The 22,842-nt window shown below is 36.6% G+C and overlaps 1 protein-coding gene and 1 pseudogene across 1 annotated transcript in view; both read left to right on the forward strand.

Moving 5' to 3' along the window:
• Nucleotides 1–22,842, forward strand: part of Taf4b (TATA-box binding protein associated factor 4b) — a 118,999-nt gene that overhangs the window by 32,864 nt on the left and 63,293 nt on the right. The window contains exons 8-11 of the mRNA XM_021150590.2: nt 1,975–2,092; nt 2,629–2,740; nt 10,551–10,717; nt 18,183–18,313. Coding sequence (XP_021006249.1) covers nt 1,975–2,092; nt 2,629–2,740; nt 10,551–10,717; nt 18,183–18,313 — 528 coding nt within the window. The remainder of the gene's footprint in view (nt 1–1,974; nt 2,093–2,628; nt 2,741–10,550; nt 10,718–18,182; nt 18,314–22,842) is intronic.
• LOC110284727 lies at nt 11,338–13,644 on the forward strand (annotated as a pseudogene).

The raw sequence follows: 22,842 nt of genomic DNA on the forward strand, positions 1-22,842 counted from the left end.
TCTCCCTGGAGCCTCTGAGGAGAGAAGAAGCCAGCCACTTAGAAGTTTATCATCTTTATTGCATAGCCATAGCCTCTCTGTCTGTCTGCCTAACGGGGAATCTAACTCCTTCCTAGTCCTTCAATTTGATGCTTAAAAGTTTTCTTTTACCTGTTTGTATGAAAACTGTTTTATTCATTTAAAAAAAGGTCACTTTTAATTTCTGTTAGCAAAACTAATTTCATTCGGAACACAAAAATTTTAATTTTAGTTAGTTCATTTTTAAAATTTAAATTTCTATAATCAGTTTTACCAGATTAAATTAAAAGTAAAATTACACAAATCCACAGCATTTGCAAACAAAATTCAGGAATGAGGAAGTTCATTAAAAATCCCTGGCCTCTTTTTTTTGACTCCCAAGAAAGTCAAATAATTTTGGAGAGAAAACTGAATATGAATATTTTTTGGAGATGGAAAAACAAAATTATAGGAAGAAAAGGCAAAATTACGGAGTTTCCTTTCTGAATGCACAAAGGTGTATTACCTCATGAACTTTACAGCCGAGCCCCAATGCTTCAGAATATGCATGGTCTCTGCTTCCGTGACATGTAGTACTTCTGCAAGAGTTCTTTTCTGCCCTGACTTTATGGTTCAGGCTTGCAGTCCTAGTTACTCGGCTGAAGCAGAAGGATCACAGGTTTAAATCCACCTAAGCTCTATAGTTTGAGACTGTCTTAAAAACAAAACCAGCACTCACACAACTTTCCTCTTACTGAAGAATGATGGCAGTCGAATTATTCCAACTTATAATTCCCTTGCTAGGAGATTTCTATTATCCAAGAGTGATAGCAATAGAATTAGTTTATTTTATGTTTATTCTCTAAGGAGACACTAAAATGCTTTGCATATCTTGTTACTTCATCATTTTTTTGAGACAGGACTTACTTACTCCATTGTGCTGGCAGGCCTGGAACTTTGCTGTGCAGCCTAGGAACTCACAGACCTTCTTGCCTCCCAACTGCTCCCATGCCTTGCTTGAGATATGTATTTAGTTGAACACACTGGATTTGTACATTTTTATTACAGACAAAAATTTTTTATAAATTTTTACTCAGAAGTATGTCTCTTGGGCAGATCATCACTCTTTATAATAAACACAGAGAAATTTAAGAACTTTTAATTATCTCCCTATCAGTAGCTGGCCCAAATACATGATGACTGCATTTCTTTGAAATGATAATATGATACTCTGCTTTTTCTGTCTTTTCTTTGAAGCTAAAAGTAATTATCTTGTTAGCACTTTAATTTCTCTTTCTTTATCCCCAACTGTTACTGTATTCCTGTAACTATTATTTGAGAGAACAGCACTTTGTGATGGGTTTAGAATAACACTTTTATAAAAGTAGTAGGTAAAGTCTTTATCTTTGGTAGATATATTTTGAAATATTATGGATAAAAATTTCTTAGATTTGTTTTAAATAATTGGAACGTGAGTAAAGGCTTAGGTGAAACATGATTGTGTAAGACTTGATCATTGCTTAGTCCAGGCAGTGGTATAGATGGGTCATTATGTTCTCTTTGATTTTGCATGTGTTTGAAATTTTCTATGGTAAATTAAGAAATAAACATAATATGTATATAATTATTTTCTTAAATTTGAATTCTGATGTAGAAAATATTTAATATGTCATATATATATTTATAAATTAACTTTTGAACAAGATAATTTGCTACATACAAATTAAACTGGGTGTGGTAGTATACACACAAACCCTAGCATTTGGGAAACTGAGGCAGGAGGATCCCCATTACTCAGAGGCCATCCTAGAAATTTTATCTTAATAAAATAAAAAAATTAAAAATGTACATAGGCATTCTTATTGTGCTAGCAAGAGGTATATATAGCTAAATAAAACAAATCTATTAGAAATAGAAGCTCTGTCCATTGCTAAAGCATGCTTCCTTGAGTGACATAATGAGTTCTCATTATTTCAGGTTGTACAGCAGCCTTCAGGAAGCAGGGTGAATCATGTGACCTCCATTTCCCATTCCTCACCATTGAGCACTCAGAACTGTGGGCAGAAGACACCAGTGAATGCTGTGATGCCTGCTAGTAAGTTTCCTCCATGTACACGCTGGTATCCTAGCTTCACCCAGTGCATCTGGAGCATGGCAGGGCTTGCACCTGTTGTGTTAGGACAAGAAAAATCAAGAGAAGACTAGAAAATCTGTTACATTTCCATAAACATTACATTTTAGCCATGTATATTGTTTTGAAATAAACAATTGCTAAAAGTATTGTATTATTATTTAAAACATTGTAGCAGGAAATATGTGTTAAAAATAAACCAATATAAATGAAATATGATCAACATTTACCTTTCAAGCATGATGTTTTTATAATTATGCTAATTCTAAAGACAGTTTGAGACTATATAAAAATATAATTGAGAGATGTTTATAAGCTGATTTCTTTTGCAGGGTTTACATTCATTAGCCTATTTAAATTAATCATAGTTCTGGGCAGCTTAAGACATTTTTTGGTTATTCATATTTACTGAATATTTACTGAATTTTTCCTAATGTGATATGATTGCCTTTTTTGGGGAAGAGGTATTCTACTTTTTTTTTCTTGTTTTGTTTTTACAGCTTCCATCATAAAGCAAATTACTCTGCCTGGAAATAAACTTTTGTCGCTTCAAGCTCAAACATCTTCTATTCAGAGCAATAAAATAAAAGAGAATGGACCAACATGCTTCAGGTAAAGAAAGTCAGTAGTTAAAACTTGGTCTGATACATGGAAATAAAGTTTCAGGGAAAAAAGATGGTAAAGAATAATGTCCAAACAAACAGACTTGAATGCCTTTAAAACATTCTAATAAGAGATAGCCCTGGCTTGATTCCTGCACCCACTTGGCAGTTCATAGCCTTTTGTAACTTCATTTCTAATGGGTCTAGTGCCTTCTTTGGCTTCCATGGCACCAGACATACATGCAACTCACAGACATAATGTGGGCAAAACAACCATATACATTAAATGAAGTTAAAAATTAAAATTTCTAACAGTATTTTACTGAGTATAATTTATAAATAGCAGACACAAATTGTACATGCTTTTTTCAATGCATTTTGAAAACCTGTTTAGAAGTCTACAAATCCCTCTCTCCATTTACCCCACTCCCTTCTTCTCAGAGGGGGAAGCCTTCCCCCTCTGCCAACTCCCCCCCTACATCCCACCCCCCCCCTCCATACCTCCTTCCCCTGTACCACCCAACCCAGCAGGACTAAGGACATCCTTTCCTACTGAGATCCAACTAAGCAGTCCAGGTTGGGGAAGGGTATCCAGTGGCAGGCAACAGAGTCCAAGATAATCCCAGCTCCAGTTGATAGGGGATCCACATGAAGACCAAGCTGTACATCTGCTATAAATGTGTTTGGGGGGCTTATGTCCAATCCCTTCATGCTCTTTGGGTGGTGGTTCAGTTTCTGTGGTATTCTCAAGTTCTACCCATTTGCCTGCAAATTTCATTATGTCTTTGTTTTTAAAAGCTGGATAGTATTCCATTGTGTAGATAGATGTACCACATTTTCTCCAGGATTTCAAGTCTTGCATTAAGGTGTTTGATCTATTTCTTTTTTTGATTCAGTTCATTTTTTTAGAGGGTAAGAGATAAGGATCTACTTTCTTTTTTTTTTTCCAAATTTTTATTATTTTCTTAATTTACATTTCAAATGCTATTCCAAAAGTTCCCTATACCCTCCCCCTGCCCTGCTCCCCTACCCACCCACTCCCACTTTTTGGTCCTGGCATTCCCCTGTACTGGGGCATATAAAGTTTGCAAGACCAAGGAACCTCTCTTCTTCCCATTGATGGCCGACTAGGCCATCTTCTGCTACATATGCAGCTAGAGACACGAGCTCTAGGGGTACTGGTTAGTTCATATTGTTGTTCCACCTATAGGGTTTCAGATCCCTTCAGCTCCTTGGGTACTTTCTCTAGCTCCTCCATTGGGGGCCCCGTGTTCCATCCAATAGATGACTGTGAGTATCCACTTCTGTGTTTGCCAGACACTGGCATAGCCTCACACAAGACAGCTATATCAGAGTCCTTTCAGCAAAATCTTACTGGCATATGCAATAGTGTCTGCATTCAGTGGTTGTATATGGGATGGATCCCTGGGTGGGGCAGTCTCTGGATGGTCCTTTCTTCTATCTTAGCTCTAAACTTTGTCTCTGTAACTCCTTCCATGGGTATTTTGTTTCCCATTCTAAGAAGGAGTGACGTATCCTCACTTTGGTCTTCCTTCTTGAGTTTCATGTTTTTGCAAATTGTATCTTGGATATTCTAAGTTTCTGGGCTAATATCTGCTTATCAGTGAGGGCATACCATGTGTGTTCTTTTGTGATTGGGTTACCTCACTCAGGATGACATCTTCCAGATGCATCCATTTGCCTAAGAATTTCATGAAGCCATTGTTTTTTAATTGCTGAGTAATATTCCATTGTGTAAATGTGCCACATTTTCTGTAAAGGATCTACTTTCATTCTTCTATATGTGGATATTCAGGGTTTTTTTAGTACCATTTGTTGAAAAGGATGAATTTTATATAGTGTTTATTTTTTGGTATCTTTTTTTTTTAATTAGGTGTCTTTAACTTTTGCACTAAAATATTCTAATAAATACTTTTTGGTAATTTGGGTCCTATGTAATCTTACACATATTATAGTGTATTAAGAAATGTATATAGAGGTTTTTTTTTCTTTGAAACAATATTACTGGTCCAAATGAAACTAAAAACATGCCCTTAATGTCTTATTTAAGTAAGAAAGAACAGTAATATGTTAGGCCGACTTGACTAAACTAGATTGGATTCATAATATTTATGTCTGCTTTGTTGTTGTTGAGAGATACCTGGTTAATCTAAACTTTTGTTCTGAATTTGTGACTTTTTTACTAGAAAGTACCATTTTGTATTTAGCTTCTTGGTGTATCTGGGATGAATATTAGAAGTTGTATAGTGTTTAAAACACCAGAGGGCACCAGAGATTCAGGTTTCATCTCAAACAAGTTAATAATGTTATTTCATATGTTGTATTACTTCTAAATTTGATACTCAGTTTTTTTCATATTGCAAAGGGAATTAAGTTCTTTAATATATTTTAGATTGTGTTTACCTTTAAACATGCATCTTGTTTTGTGTGTTGTGCATACAAATACATCAATCATATGTATTGCTTATGTGCTGCTAATACATGTTTAATCATTTTAGGATAGTGATTTTTAAAAAGAGACAAAAAGATGTCTGGTAGCCAAACCAAACTCTCCCATCTTTGAGCTAATATATATAGAGAAGATACATTCATGTTAGCTAGGCCCACAATAGATGAGGCACAGTGTTAAAATCCAAATAAAAGATGGCAGCTAAATGCCTGACATGCCACACAGGAAACTACATATAGTGTCTTAGAAATGACACCATGAAGTCTTTCAAAGCTGTTAAATATTATTCTGTAGAGAAAATTCTCTGCAGTTTTCATACTTTTTGATTTTGAGTGAGTTTATTGTTATGTAGCAATTAAAAGAACAAATAATAAGTAGCAGCTAAATGCCGTCATCAAATGAGATGTTTACAGCCTCCAGCAGAAATGACTAGGGACAGTCTTACGAGAGTAACCAATTGAGAGTCTAGGCAGAGCAGACTTTCTCCTTGAATAAACTTCCAGCTATTCATTCCACCGAAGGGATTTTTATAACATTAGATAACCAATTAATACCTCCATTAGAAATATTTTATCTTCCAGCTGTTCTCAAGGGTTCAGTGTTTTTAATACCTTAGTGCATCTTTCTTCCTGTCACAAATGGAGGAGGTCAACCTGCCCCAGCAAACGGTCTTGAGCACACTGGTATTAACTATGCTTGAGTCTGAGATTAGGAGTCCCATTTTGCTTTCAGAGTTTATACTTTCCAGCTAGTACAGACAGCACATGGCAATTTACTAATGTAATTTATATTGCAGACATAGTAAGCAATATTCAGGGAAATTACTTTTGTACTTAAACATATAATAAATTGATGAAAACCTTATTGGTGAGCAAAGGTTAAAAGCTCTGAGGCCTGGAGTTAGGTTTATTGGTCACGCCTATCCCCAAGGAGAATCAAAGATGTCAGTAATACTGTTGTGATTCATGCAACGGGTGTCTTAGCAGAACTAATGTAAGTGAGAAGTACAAAGACAAGAAAAGACTAATGGGTACTTTTGAAAGCACCTTAACATTTGCCAGTAGAATATAAGTCAGCAATTTCAGAACTATCTAGAAAACTTGCAAATGTTTGTATTCTAGGCTTATCCAGAATGGCATACCTGGACTGAAGATCAATTACTGGAATATGTTTTTAAAATGTTTTAAAGTTTTTCTGTTATTCACCATAGTTTAATAAGTACCTACAGCTCTCAAATGTAATCTGAAGAAAAGAATTTCAAAATCTATTCATTCAGGGTGTTACATAGTATCAGTGAAGTGAAAGTTAGAGACTCAAAGTGAACATGCCTGGGGTTTAGTTAGGGAGGTTTTATGAGAAGAGAGGATGACAGTGATTCTTTTTTTAACTCATTTTTAAATTTTATATTGCTTACATTTAAAGTTATTTAACATGATAGGCTTTTTATTTGATTCTTCAAAAATAATATTCATGCTTAGTTTCTAATACAGTTTTAGCTTTTCATATGACTTTCATTCAATAACACTTGATATATCTATCTAATTTTATTTTCATTTTTTATATGGGATGACTGGTAATTAGAAACTGGAAGAGTGATACTTACCACAGTTGTCTTACAAACTGTTAGGGTAGAGTCTGCAACCTTGTTGTCTACCTCAAATTTCTAAATATGGTTCATATTATGCAGGTGTGCATTTTCAGGAATAAATCAGGGCCGGATATGACATGGCTCAGTTGGTAGTGCTTGCCAGATGTTTTAAAAATCAGTATTTAAAGTTAATCTAGCTTATAGATTGGTCTTTGATGGTTAAAAAATAAGAGATCAAGGCAAATTGAAGATTAGACAAGAAGGCAACACCCTAAGCAGAGGAAAAAAGCGGGAGGAGCTGCTGATAATGATAGAAGAGAGAGGAAGTGAAAAACTAGGGTCCTTATTTCAACAGGATTAGGATAGGAATATAATTCTATCCCCTTCAGAAGAATTAGTCTAATGCAGAACTTAACAATAGAAAAATATAAGCAAGTAGACATTAAGAAGTAGTTAGACTTTATGAAAAGCAAACTAATGAGATGAGTTTCAGAAGACAGACTACATGATGAGTGGGTGGTACCTAGTGTGTGTGATGCGGTGCTCTACCGACTCTTGCGTAATGTGGTCCTCCATAGACTCTTGAAGGCTTTCTACTAAGTACTCCGTTTCTTTTCTACGTGTCATTAGAATGAGAGTCCATTTCACACAATACATCCATTCATAAGTCCCTGCACTACACCGGAAGCCTTGCTTAAAGTGGCTTTCACTTTTTTCCTTTTAAATGAAATAAAGCTAAAACAGGATCACAAACATTTCTGGACATGATAGCTTTGTCTTTTTCCTATGCTTTCTTGCTTTCTTTCTTCCCATGGTGCCTTTGCTTTCCTACTGTCTGCCCCTTTGATTTACTCTTTTTTTTGTCCTCCATCAGTAGAGGTTCTCTCTGCTTCTGTTGAATTGTGGTTAGGTTGCAAGAAGTAGTAATTATTTGGTAGTTAATTTCCCATTTACTTATCAGAAAGAGCTTATCTTTAAATTAAATTCTAGTACTGGTATTTGAACTTTTAATACATAGGCCTAGAACTGATCTCTAAAGCCGATTTGAGTTCTCGATAGGAACTATGTAGGAACTCTTAACAGAAAAGAAAGATGCTATTTACAGGGTTCTGCAAACAAATCTCATTCATGAGCACTCACTCTTAATTGTTTCTGTGTCATAACTTTTACTTATGTATTTATTTTTAAAGAGTTATTTTCTTACATCGTGAGTGTTTTGCCTATATCTAAATACATGTAGCACATGTGTACAGTGTTCACTGAGGTGTTCAAATCCCTACAGTCAGAGATAGTTTTACGTTTCAAAAGCAGCAAGTGCTCTTAACCCCAGAGTCATCTCTCCAGCTGCATAAACTTTTAATTTATTTATTATTTTAATTTTTTTGAAATTACAATATATAATTTACCTCCTTCCAGTCCTCCCCACATAGCCCTGACATCGTACTGTCTCAAAATAATGGACTCTTATTACACACACTCCTAAATCTATCAAAGTTACCTGTAAGGAGTATGATCTCCAGGCTGACCCCACCTGTCCCCCACCTTTCACAGGTGGAAACCTGTGAAACCTATTTTATTTCCCTTTCCTAGGGAGGTCCATGTGTACCCACCTTGAGCCCTTCTTGTTTTTTTAGCCTTTTTGAGTCTGTGGTTTTTAACAGCTGAGTAATACTCCATTGTGTGTAAATATACCACATTTTCTTTGCTCATTCTTTGGTTGAGGAACATCTAGATTGTTTCCAGTTTCTGGCTATTAAAAATAAAGCTTCTATGAGCACAACCAAGCAAGTGTCCTTGTGGTAGATGGGACATCCTTCAAATATATGCCCAGGAATGGTATAGCTATACCATGAGGTATATCAGTGGTTAAGTTCAAAAACATAAGTAACAACTCATGCTGACAAAGATGTGGAGCAAGGAACACTTCTCAGGTGATGGCGGGAATGCAAACTTAAACAACCATTTTGAAAATCTGTATGGTGGTTCCTCAGAAAATTAGGACTCAATCTATAATCTGGATACTGTGTTATGTTTTAATAGATACGTACATACATACATTGTATAATGTTCAAATCAGAGTGATATATTCTATTGCAAACAATGGCCATCTCTTTGATGGAAACATTGAAGACCTTGTTTTGTTTTTACAACATGTAGTCAGTTACTATCTTCTGTAGTTACTCTATGGTACTGAAACTGAAACTCAGCACTCCTACTTATTCTTCATCTAGTACCCAGGGACACTGTCAATTTTGAAATATTTACTTAGGCCTTTTTAAAAGAATTTTTTTTAAGAGTGTAGTCCTTGTTTAGGTAATTATTTCTACCATTTTTATACTTTGCCTTTAAATATTTAAATCTGGATATACCACTTGATTTATATCAGTTGGAAGTTGATTTTTAGAGCCAATAAGAACTTTGTACACTTAATAGATGGAATTTATTTTATTATGAATGTTTCATTAGTAGATATTTGTTATTTTTTCTTTAGTATAGACACACCTGTAAATGTTGAGCTGTTTCTGGACTGCATGATAATAAAGCCATCGTTCTTTTTTTTTGCTTTAGGCTTGTGTCTGGCACCTTTCTTTCATTGGGCTAATTTCTGTGTGTTCGTGGGGATTTTCTCCTCCCTTCCCTTTACTGTGCTGCTTTTTAAAGGTGGACATTAGGGGTTTTCACTTCTTAAGTGTTTGATAATTATAATTTGTTCTCTGCACACTTAATTATATTTACATGATGTTCTATCATCATGGGAGGATGTATAATTTATATCTGTTTGACACAGAGTTTGTGATATGCCATTTGCCTATCTTTTTATGGGATACTTTTTAATATAAAATATCAAACTTCTGTGTATTAGTATGTGAATCATGAACAACTAGACTGTTACTACATATGGTGGGAAGGATGATCAGAGGGAATTATACTATATTTCCTCACTTCTTTTAAGTACCCATCTTCATATTAGTACTACAGCCAAATAGCGATCCTATGAGATTAACTTTGCTGCTGTAAAGCAAGGATCCTAAACCTACTTCATGGGTTTTTTTTTATGTATGTATGTATGTATGTTCATGTAGAGAATTTTTTAATATTTTGCCAATAGGTCCATTGCTTGAGGGTATGTTTTAATATATTCATTTGGTAAGAGGAAGCATGTAAAAAATCAGAATCATAAAAACAAAATTAATTTTAAAAATAGATACCAGAATAGCTAGTTTCTCAAGGAACTTTATATGATAGGACTTTTTGTGACCGAGTGTTTCTGCCAGTACTAAGAGGAATAGTGGAGTGCACATGGGAAATCTGAGGGGCTTTTAACAATCCTGGATGAAAGCAAATAGTCGGTTTTCATTTCCTTGCCTTTCATTGTAGAGGATTTGTGGATGGCTCAATTCCTTCTTGGTAAGTCTCACTTACCACACAGGAAAAGATAAGCTCTGTGCCACACAGCAGGGTCTGATTTCTCTTTCAGGAAGTGTACTCTTGTGCTTAGTGGTGTCAGTTTAATTTTAAAAGCTTAAGGTGAAAGATGGGTGTTCTTAAATTCACTTCATTGGGTAAACTTAATAAAATAATGTTATTTATAAGAATGATTTGGTTTTGTTTGTTTTGTTTTTTCTGTGCATCAGAGTGACCTTGAACTGGCTCTAGCCAATGATGACCTTTTACTCCTGCTTCTCCTGGCGCGTGCACACAGACACACAGACACATACACACACACACCCTACCCAGAAATATAACTTTCTCTCTTTTTAGAGGTGAAGATGACATCAATGATGTGACTTTCATGGCAGAGGTCAACCTTGATGAGGAAAATGCCTGCATCTTAGCACATTCTGACTTTGTTGGCACACTTCTTCAGTCATGTAAAGAAGAGCCATTCCTCGTCATTGGAGCGCTACAGAAGAGAATTTTAGACATTGGTAAGTGTAGGAGCATGATTCTTCACCCAGTAGGAATGTTGGTTGAGGAGAAATATTATTTAAAGAGATGGCCTGGGACTCTAAAGCTTACATAAGGCTCTAGAAATATTGTTAATTTCTTGAATATTACAGAGTAAAGCATTTTATTTAAAAAATCATTACAACAACCTTTTGTTTCTGGGTAGATAATATAAATTAATAATTCATTTTTACGACAGTAATAGAGATACATTTTACACAAATATTTAATATGTACTTATTTTTAAAATCTTACTTCTTGTTGGTCCTTAGATATGTATGTGTACAAATAAAAGTTTATGTTAGATATTGTGTTCATAAATTATAGGAATACTTAATAAAAATCAATTTTTCTCCTTGTATCAACCTGAAAATTTAATTTTACTTTTATTGTAGAAGAAAGCTGAGCTAGAATACTAAGATTTTTCTCTAGGTGCAGGGTGGTTTTTAGGTGGCTGCAATGAATGAATGATAGAAAATGGAAGATGCGTTGAATGGTCTTTTCTTGGGACGTGGGAGGCCGTGCAACTTTGCCCTTACTCTGAGCAAAGAACTGTGGGCAGAGGCAGTAGGGGTTAGAACTGGGAGACACTGAGCAGACACTTTGCTGTGTTCAAATCCAAGTCAAGGGTACAAAAATGCAGAGCAATAAAGCCTTTAACTTGGAGAAGCAGAATCATACTCCAAGGAAGCATCATCAGCATCACCATCAGCAGCACCAGCATCATCAGCAGTAGCAACAGCCACCCCCACCAATAACTGCAAATGGCCAGCAGGCCAGAATGAAGGCTTGACTATTAACCTGAAGAATTTCAGGAAACCAGGAGAAAAGACCTTTACATAACATAGCTGTCTCTTTGTGATGTCTCTTCCCCCAGACATCACTGAGGAGGAGAAATAATGGAAAAGCAGGTGAAATTTTCATTCATAAGGATAAAAGCTTTGGTTTTATTTGCTTGGAAACACGAACACTAGTGGAAGTTGCCAGAGTGGAGCTGGACAATATGCTCCTCCTTGGAAAGCAGCTTCAAGTGCTCTTTGCCTGGCACAGTGCATCCCTTACAGTCTGCAACCTTCCTCAGTACGTGTCCAGTGAACTGCTGGAAGAAGCCTTTTGTGTTTGGTCAGGTCATTGTGGATGACCAAGGAAGGCCCTCGGGGTAAGGCGTTGTTAAGTTCTCAGAGAAGCCAGCTGCTCAGAAAGGTCCGGACAGATGAGTGAAGGCTTTTTATCGCTAACCACATTTCCTTGGCCTGTGATTGTGGAGCCTATGGACCAGTTAGATGATGACGAGGGACTTCCAGAGAAGCTGGCTATAAGAAGCCAGCAATTTCACAAGAGGAGGGAACAGCCACCCAGATTTGCACAACCTGGGTCCTTTGAGCATGAGTATGCTATGCACTGGAAGGCACTCATTGAGATGGAGAAACATAGTGGACTGGAACTTCAAGGATGCTTGTGAGAAGCTGGAAATGGAGCCAGCACGCCATGAGCACCAGGTTATGCTAATGAGTCAGGATTTGATGAGCAGTCGAGAAGAGCTTCAGAGAATGGAGGAGCTGCATAACCAAAAGGTTCAGAAAGACAAGCAGTTAGAACCGTGACGAAAAGAGGAAATGATGCCCAGAAGATGTTCCAACTTGAAATAAGGACACATGCTCCACTTTGTTCATAGCAGCCTTATTTATAATAGCCAGAAGCTGGAAAGAACCCAGATGTCCCTCAACAGAGGAATGAATACAGAAAATGTGGTACAATTACACAATGGAGTACTACTCAGCAATTAAAAACAGCGAATTTATGAAATTCTTAGACAAATGGATGCATCTGGAGGATGTCATCCTGAGTGAGGTAACCCAATCACAAAAGAACACACATGGTATGCCCTGACTGATAAGCAGATATTAGCCCAGAAGCTTAGACTACCCAAGATACAGTTTGCAAAACAAATGAAACCCAACAAGAAGGAAGACCAAAGTGTGGATACGTCACTCCTTGTTAGAATGGGAAACAAAATACCCATGGAAGGAGTTACAGAGACAAAGTTTAGAGCTGAGATAGAAGAAAGGACCATCCAGAGACTGCCCCACCCGGGGATCCATCCCATATACAACCACTGAATGCAGACACTATTGCATATGCCAGCAAGATTTTGCTGACAGGACCCTGATATAGCTGTCTCTTGAGAGGCTATGCCTGTGCCTGGCAAATACAGAAGTGGATGCTCATAGTCATCTATTGGATGGAACACAATAGAATGTGTTCCTAATGAAGAAGCTAGAGAAAGTAACCAAGGAGCTAAAGGGGTCTGCAATCCTATAGGAGGGTCAACAATATGAACTAACCAATACCCCCCAGAACTGTGTCTCTAGATGCCTATGTAGCAGAGGATGGCCTAGTTGGCCATCAATGGGAGGAGAGGCCCTTCGTCTTACGAAGATCATATCCCCTAGTACAGGGGAATGCCAGGGCCAGGAAGTGGGAGTGGGTGGGTAGGGGAGCAGGGCAGGCGGAGGGTATAGGGGACTTTTGGTATAGTATTTGAAATGTAAATGAAGAAAATATCTAATAACAAAAAGAGGAAATGATGCTGCATCTACAGCAGGAAGGATTCAAGGGAACCTACCCTGAATGAGAGATACGGATGGACCAAATGGCTATGGGAGGTGCTATGGGCATAAGCAATAGAGGTGCCATGCCCCCTGCTCCTGTGCCACCTGGTACTCCAGCTCCTCCAGGACCTGCCACTATGATGCCAAATGGAACCATTGGATTGACCCCACCAACAACTGAACATTTCAGCCAAGCTGCTACAATGGAAGGAATTGGAGCACTTGGTAGAACTCCTGCGTTCAACCATCCAGCTCCAGGAGCTGAATTTGCTCCAGATAAACACCTTCGATATTAGATAAAGTTGCATTGTCTAGTTTCTTGCAGCCCTTAAAAGAAGGGCCCTTTTTGGATTAGCCAGAATTCTACCCTGGAAAAGTGTTAGGGGTTCTCCCCAATAGATAGGTCTTCCCTGCTTGTGCTACTCTAGGAAGTATGCTTGAAGGCAAAGGGGCAAGGGAGGGGTGGTATTTAACAAAGTATGTGGTATAGTGCTTTATCAAGTCTGTATGGTGCATTCCTGAAGTATATTGATTGTTGAGGGCCTGGAGAACCATGGGAACATGGACTCAGAGCTCCATTAATCTTGATCATCCCCCCCTCCCCAATACGTTTTAATTACTTTCTCATCTTTATTCCCATCAACCCCAGAGACACTGCCATATATACCACAAAACATAAACATCCTCAATGACCTAGCCCCATTCTTCCACTCCCAGGTGAGAATTCAGACAAATGTCCATGGAGGTTACAGCATACATACAGTTCTGTTCTATCTCATATAGGACCCCTTCGTGTCCTAAGGAAGACATTTTCTTTTAGAGGTTTTCATTTTAGTATATCTTAAAAGAATCTTGTGTTACCTTACCTCCATCTTTTTCTTGGGTAGGACTATACTTTTGTGTCTCTGATGTTGCTGTTCACAGCTCTTCTTGATAGGTCTAGTACAATCTTGGGAACAGGGTTGCTGTGTGGTGAAGATCTGACAGCAGCTCTTAGTCTTGCCTATCTTAAATAGCTACCCTGTGTGTTTTTATTGGTGTACTGTGATTTGTTACTGATGATAACTTTCTATTTGAAAAGTTTTCTGAGAAATGGAGCAGTAATGAAGCTTCACCTTATTAAATTACATTTGAAGCCTTAAAAAAAGAAAGAAAAAGAAAATGGAAGATAATGTACTCATTATTTGGAAACAGATTTCAACTTGTGAAAGACTATAAGACCTCATGTTAAATGTAACAATAGACAAGATTGGAGATTTTGTATGAATTGTACCATATTTGATCTACTTCATAATCAACAATGTATTTCGTTTTTGTTTTTTGTTTCTGTTTTGTTTTGTTTTTGTTTTTGTTTTTTGTTGTTTTGTTTTGTTTTGTTTTCAAGCCATGGTTTCTCTGTGTAGCCCTGGCTGTCCTGTAGACCAGGCTGGCCTCGAACTCAGAAATCTGTCTGCCTCTGCCTTCCAAGTGCTGGGATTAAAGGTGTGCACCACCACTGCCCAGCTGACAATGAATATTTTATGTATGATATGTTGAACACTTTAAGGCTATCTTATCTCTTTTTAGTGAGCAGTTAATAGTAGTTTCTCCTCATGAGTTTGTTGTCAGCTTGACACAAGGTGGAGTTACATGGGAAGAGGAGCCTCTATTGAGAAAAACCACCATCATCTCGTCTGTAGTGCATGTAATCCAGACCAGTGGTTCAATTCTTTCCCCTTCCACATTTTATTCTAGTTTGATTAAAATCTTTATTAAATTATTGTTTTCAGTTTTAAAAAATATTAACTATTACTTTTAATGCTATGTATATGTGTCCTGTGTATGGGTTTAAATATCACTGTGAAGTGCCTGCAGTGTCCAGATGTGTAGAGTTCCCTTAGAGTTGGATTACAGGTGACTGTGAACTTCACAGTGTGAGTGTTTGGAACTCAGTCTGCATCCTCTGTCAGTGTTCCTAACTACTGAGCCAGATATTGATCCCTGTATGATCATTTTCTTAAGGTTTGAAGACAGATTAAGATAGTCAATAACATTTTCCCATATATGTCTAGGTGATAGGGCCACTTTGTGACACAGCTGCTGACCAAAAGCAAACATGAAAATCATATAAACAAATGTGCAGGACTGTTTCTTATTGGACCCTGGCTTCCATAACAAAATATCATAGCTGTGAAGGCTTCAGTGACTCGTAATTTTTGACACTGTTCTGGAATAGAGAAGTCAGATCTGGATGTTCTTCAGGATTTTTGTTCAGGACCTTCTTGGTGATCCTTGGACAGCTCTCTTTATGTGATCTACTTTGACCTTCTTCTTGAAAGTGGGAAAGCTGGCCCTGTTTATCACCAGATATAGCCAGCAATCTGTAGGACACATTCTACAGCTCACCTAGGTAGCACGGCTGACCTGGCCCTGATTATAAAATCCCCAAGAGCATGAGCACTGGAGAGCTAGCCTCACACTCGGCTGCTAAGAGGCGATGTGGGCTAGGGAGAGATGCCCTCTCCCCATACCCACCTTTGGTAATTAGGAGAGAAAACAGGCCCTGCACCTGAGATGTTTATTTTTAATTTTCCCTTTCAGGAATGGGGTTGTTGCAAGAGCAGAGTGTGGATAAGAAGGGACGGGGAGAGGAGTACATGATATGAAACTCACAAAGAATCAATAAAACATTTTTTTAAAACAATAGAAATTATACATTTTCTGAAAGAATTTTTTAATATGTTTTCTTGTGTGAAGGTTAGATTAAATGTCAGTAGTCTTCATTTTTCCTCTAGTTTCCTAAGTTAAATTGCAAGCATACATACACTAAAGTCAGTAGGAAGCAGGCAAGCACTAACTAGACCTCCTTAATTATGTTGGCTTTATTTAAAACATACTAAAAGTGGGGATTAATCTATAGTTTTCACTTGTGATCTCAGATTTGTTTCTAAATTAGTGAAGATATTTTTGAACATTGGCCATTGCATACCATCAGGAATTATTAACACTTGTTCATTACCAGTACTTAAATATCACAGGTTTTAAAAAAGAAACCAGTTATTATTATTTTTAAATTTGTTGTTCTGAGAATCAAACCCAGAGCCTTCTATAACAGTATAGATTTTAAATAGAAAAATTACTTCTGGTTTTTTATTTGGTTCTTTTAAATATAGTTATTATTTTAAAAACTCTTACCCCAAGCGCTAATTTTAAGTGCTTATTTTTTAAAAGATGAATCATGAAGTAACTGGGCTGCCTTGCCCTATGTCTAGTTGTAATTTATGTATATTTTTTAGATTTGTATATATGTGTGTCTGTGCTTGCATGTGAGTTCTGGTGCACATGGAGGCCAGAAGCATTGATCCCCTGAGCTAGAGTTACATGTTATGAGCCACCGACACTGGTGCTAGGAATCGAATTGAGGTCCTCTGGAAAAGCAGTGAATGACTCCTACTAAGTCATCTCTTCAACCCAGTTGGGGGTATAATTTTAACCATTGATTGTTTTGAAATTTTACTGTTCCTTGTTTATAAGACCCAGCTAATTGTTTATGCTGAACATTTTAATGACCTGTGTCTTTGTAGTAGGTTTTTCTTTTCCCTTTATTTTAGTCTGAATTTGGAAATGATTAATGATTCAAGGCTTAGTTTAAAAGAAGTTGGATAATTTTAAATTTTCTTCCTATTTAGTTTACTATGAACTACATTTCAAATTAAAATTTAAATTTACTGTGTGGTAATGTCAAAGTGTATTTGAGTTGTAATTTAAATTATGCTTTTACTGTAGTTCAGTCTTTGAGAATATGAGTTTGTATTATATAAATTAGCATACAAAAATCAAACACTACTTTTAAATTACATGAAGATATACATAGGTGTGTGTGTGTGTGTGTGTGTGTGTTTGTTAAAACAACCACAGAGTGGCTCAGTGGATAAAACACTTCTCTGCAAATATGAGAACTAGATCCTTAGTACGTTACACACTTGTGAATATACATTCCTGCATGTACAACACACACCTAGGCAAACACAGACACATATACACAGGGACTTTAAAAATACAGCTACCTTAGATTACTTACTGCCTGTGGGTTTAGATTTGCATATCTACTGAGGCAGCCAGGTATATTGCTCCTAAGAAAGAGTTTAAACACTGATATGATTGCTTGTAAGAGAGCTACTGCTCTTGTGTTTGACATTTAATTTTTCCCTAAAACTTTCTTTCTTATTACGACCAGGAAAAAGCAATTTGTTCATAAAATAAAGAAGTTATTAAATTTGATAATGAAATGATGAGGTTTTGAGCATATTTCAGCTTGTAATTTAACAGGTAAATTTATGAAAACATAAGTAGTGCAAAATATAATTGGCAACAGACAAGAAGTATATAGGTATGTTTTATAGACACGGAATTAACAGATTTATAATTTCAGTTCACTGAAATAAATGTCTATGAATTATTAACAGTGTCAAACAGGGTAAAATGTGACTTTCCATTTTTTTTAATTAATAAAATTAACAGAATATAGCACTAATTTCTGCAGTTACCATTTTCCTCCCTGAACACTAAACTTGATTTGTGTTCCTATTAACTTTGTCCTATAAATGACCTTGCAAGGAGAATGATTGTAGAGGCTAAGGGAAACAATGTCTATATTTTCTGAGGCTCCAGGCTAGGTTTTATTAATGTAATGCCTAAGATCTTTGAAGTTGTGACTTTACCAGGAAAATCATAATCTCCAAACCTTTATTCATAATGGGTATGACTTCCAGGGGGAACTGAATACCTGCTGTGCTAATTATTTCAATTATAAGCCACTACTAAAACATGTAATGGATTTTCTCTGCTTCTACAGGTAAAAAGCATGACATTACAGAACTTAACTCGGATGCTGTGAACTTGATCTCCCATGCAACACAGGAGAGATTACGAGGCCTTCTAGAGAAACTAACTACAATTGCTCAGCATCGAATGACTATTTACAAGGTAAAGAAACCATTCAGGAAATACAGACCTTCATCTCCTGAGCAGTATTAACGGTAGTTTCATAGACAAGGTCCATATCTGGATGCATTTTTAGAATGGTTGAGACGTATTTCTTGTTAGTAGGAAAGCAGTTTCCTTAATTGTTTTACTTAGATGTGCTTACATAGTAAATCAAATTAAAATGGGTTTGAAGTAGTGTCCAAAGTAAGTTTGTTGTTGTAATTTGGAGTATGCACCTGTTTTGCCCGAGGCTCTCCTCAAGGCTTGATTAGGCAGAAGGCTGTGTTAGGATGGCATATTGGTTGTGTTCTCTTGCTGGTCTGGACTCTGCTAGCAGCCATGTCAGTTTTAGTTACACGGTGATGATGATGAGTGCTGACCCTGGACCGTGTCAGGCATCACTCTTCTTAGTTGTTGTTAGGAAAACTAAATGCAAGAAGAGCCTGTCTAGTGGTGTAACAAGTAACTTGCCAAGATGAAAGCGCCTACATATTTGAATTGTAGTTTTTATTGCTTCTTGGTCTTTAGGGTAAGATCAATTTTGAACTGAAGTTTCAGAGGTGGACAGATACCCTGAATGATTATGGATTATAAGAAAAGATAGTGGAATGAAAAGGAATAATAATACTTTCTTTATTAAGAAGCACAGAGGGCTAGATTTCCAACATATTGGTAAATAGGTAGCTTCATGAGGTTTTAAGTTTGCAAAAGGGCTCATTGACTGCCAAATCTTCATAGCTACACAGATTAAAGGAAAATCAGAGTATCTGTGACTGCTTCCCTAGTAAGCCTGCAGGAGAGATCATCTTACTTCTGCTTCATGTAGAACTTCAGATGACCCATGGTGGTTAAAGTTCTTACTTGAAAATTCTTCCTGACAATTTGTCAGACTGACTTAAAAATACAGAATAAACACCAGAAAAAGCTGGGGAAACAAAGTATCAGTATTCACTTGATGGGAGTCTAGGAATCTGCTCATTTTGGTAGGTTATGCATCGTTTCTGTCAGTTCAGTTGCTACTAGTAAAGGACGCCCTTTGAGTGTTTTGATTCTGTGTCTTCCCTTTTCTCCTTATTACTCTAGCTAATGCTTCCCCTATTTTCTTACTCATTACGAAGAACCAGAACATTTCGGTTCCATTGACTTTGCTTGTGTGTTCTGAATTTGATTTATCTCTGTTCTGCTCTTTATTGTTTCCTTTGTTGTACTAGATTTAGGTTTACATTGCTCCTTTTTTAAAAATTACATAGGAGGTGAAATAAAAGTGTTTGTTTGAGATTTTTCTCTTCTGGTTAGACAGTTACCACGATGGATCTCTGCCCATAAGAGATTATTGTATTTCATGCATTTGAGGTGTTGTCTTTTATTTTCTCTATTGTCTGTGTTTTGTTTTGTTTTGTTTTCCCTTTGACTCAGTGGTTGAATTTCCACATTTTTTGTGAAATTTCAGGGTTTTTTTTTCAGCGCTGTCTTTTTTTCCCCCTTCAATTTTCACTTCTTTGTGATAAGAGAAGAACCTTCATATGATTGAAATTATTTAAATTAATTAATGCTGCTTTTGTAACATAATGCATAGTCTTTCCTAGAGAAAGTTCCACATGCGTTGGAATAAAATATATATATTTATATTTTGATCTTGGGTGTAATATTGATACATGGTTATTATCTAGCTGGTTTTCAATGTTGCCATCTGTTCTTTGTAGACAGTCTACATTCAATCTGATACAGAAACACAGGGTATTGTTCAGTAATAGAAGATGTATACGTGTGGCTCAGGGTTCAATCTTTGATACCAAACAAAAAGTTGTAACCAGGTTTGCTTTATATTTGAGGCCTTTGTTGTTCGGCTTATATAACTTTTATCGTATTTCTGTTACTAAAAGAAACGCTTAAGCTAATCAGCCTAAAATAAGGAAAGGTTTATTTTTGGCTTACAGGTTAAGAGGGTGTAGTCCATGGAGGGTTAGACTCATTGCTGTTGATCTCATGGCAAGGATTCACGGCACTAGCATTTCTGGTGAAGCAAAGCTGTTGAGCTCAAGGCAGCCAGGAATTAAAAGGAAGAAGAGGGGAGGCTAGTGTCCTAATATTTCCTAGGGTCTGTTCTAGCTCCTTCCATTAGCACATTAACTTGTGACCAAGCAGGCAACACATGGACCATTGAATAATGCAGTCTTAACCCTTTTATTAATACACATCATCCCATTCTTCCTCCTTGACTCCAGTTAATCACTTAACTTCCTATGTGACCCAAGTAGGTCTTGGACTCCTGGATTCAAAAGATCTCTTGCCTCAGTCTCCAGAATACCTAGAGTAATCTGTCCTTTGCTGTTGACCCTGACATGCCTTTTTAACTTTAGTATGACAACATAAAACAATCTAAGTTTTTCTTTTATTGAAAGTAGGTTCTTTTCTCACATAATATATCTAGATTACAGTTTCCCTCCCTTCCCTCCTCCTCCTCTCCATATAGATCCATTCCCCTTCTATCTCTCATCAGGAAAAAATAAGGTTTCTAAGAGATGATAATAAAATATAAGATAAAATATAAGCCATCACATCAGAGCTGGACAAGACAGACAAACAGAAGAAAAAGACAGCCAGGGCTATACAGAGAAACCCTGTCTCAAAAAAAAAAAAAAAAAAAAAAAAAAAAAAAAAAAAGCCAAAGAGAAGGAACAAGAATCAGGGATCCACACATTTGCACACTCAGGAATCCCCCTAACCACTAAACAGCCCTTATAACTTCAAGATCCCTTCATGACTGACTCTCATACACTGCAAGTTTGGCTGTCAACAGCTTGCTCTGAACCACAGCTTTTATGTGCTAACCCCAAGGAAGTACTTCCAAAAGATTTCATTTCAGTGTGCCAATCAAAGCTCTGTTGTAGACTTCGGGTGGTAGCTTTTGTATTATATCAATAGCATGTGTTACTAATATTTGGTAGCCCTAAGAAAATGAGTAGTGTTTATCCAACCTGGAAAACCTTAATCACTTAAGGATCCTTCTTAACTTTCTATCGTAAAATAGCATGACCCTTAACTGTAAAATTATTTCATTGTTACTTCATAACTGTAATTTTACTACTGTTATGAATCATAATGCAAATAGATATGTTGAATATCTGATATGTGGCCCCCATGAAATGTTGTTCCACCCCCCCCACCCCCACACGGGACTTTAACCCACAGGTTGAGAACCACTGTATTATACAATTACTATTACTATTGATTTACCCTGCACATTTCCCTACATTCATTCCTTAGCATAGCTAGAATTATTGTCTGAATATATATATAAAGACAGATATCCTTCTTTAAGCAGAAATGATAACTACTTAATTAAAAATTCAAGTTTACTTCAAAATTACAAGTATTTTATAGGCTTTAATTGTATTTATATATATTAAAAATATTTGGCCTGGTCCATCTCTCAGGATTTATTTTTATCCATACAATAAAGAAAACCTACTCCACAATTTATTTAAAAATGAGCCACCATTATTAAAAGTAAAATTCCCACCTTTTTTTCTACTATAGACATTATTAGTTACTTTTGAAATCTTTTTCTTTGGTTATGCATAATAGTGTAATTAATCATAGACCATAAACTGAATTTTAATAAAAAATAGGCAGTAACCTATAGTTTAGTACTTTTGATCCTGCTTGGTGGGTTTTTGTTTTATTTTGTTCGTTTATCTCTTTATTTGTTTTTTTTTTTTTTTTTTATATTTTGTATTGTTTCGTCTTTTAAGACAAGGTTTCTCTGTGTAACCCTAGCTGTCCTGAACTTGCTCTGTAGCCCAGGCTGGCCTCAAACTCAGAGATTTGCCTGCCTCTGCCTCCAGAGTGCCACCACTGCCCAGCTCTACTTGGTGTTTTTCCATTGATGTGCAGTCTATGTGTGCTGTGGCCACAGAGAAGTTTCACTCTTTAGTATTGTGATGGTTCATTTAGATGGGACTCACTTGATGGTGCTAATGCAACTTGAGCCTGGGTATCTAGTGGCTTTCATACTTGTGCTACATGAAGACTTCAGTTAAGCACAGGAAGAGGCGTGATGATATTGGGGATACCTGTTACTTAACAAAGGTGGTAGGGCTTTTAGTAGGTTAGGGAAAGGCATTCATTTGCAGTAGCTGTAAGAAAAAGGTGAAATTATGCCACGGGCAGTTGTGTCCAAATTACTAAAGATAAAAGCATGGGAATGTGATATGGTTAAAATTTAGAATGCTTGTGCATCTTTTTAATTTAGTGTTTATTGTCCCCTTTAAATTAAGTTTCTGTCCATAAACTGTCTCCAGAGTTTCTGAACACAGAAATGGTAAAGATGAAGTATTTAAGAAACCACTGTTATTGTGCTTAACCTATATGCTTGGCCTATAATGTATTCCACATTTTATCGTGTATTTAACTTTAACGACCATTTGGGAATTCTTGTATTTAGCTTGAAGTAAAATAAGTAGCACTAATATATCCTTCTTCCTTAAACCATGCAATACTCTTTTGATCTAGTTAAATACCAACAA

The sequence above is a fragment of the Mus caroli genome, chromosome 18, assembly GCF_900094665.2.
Source record: "Mus caroli chromosome 18, CAROLI_EIJ_v1.1, whole genome shotgun sequence".
Lineage (NCBI taxonomy): Eukaryota > Metazoa > Chordata > Mammalia > Rodentia > Muridae > Mus > Mus caroli.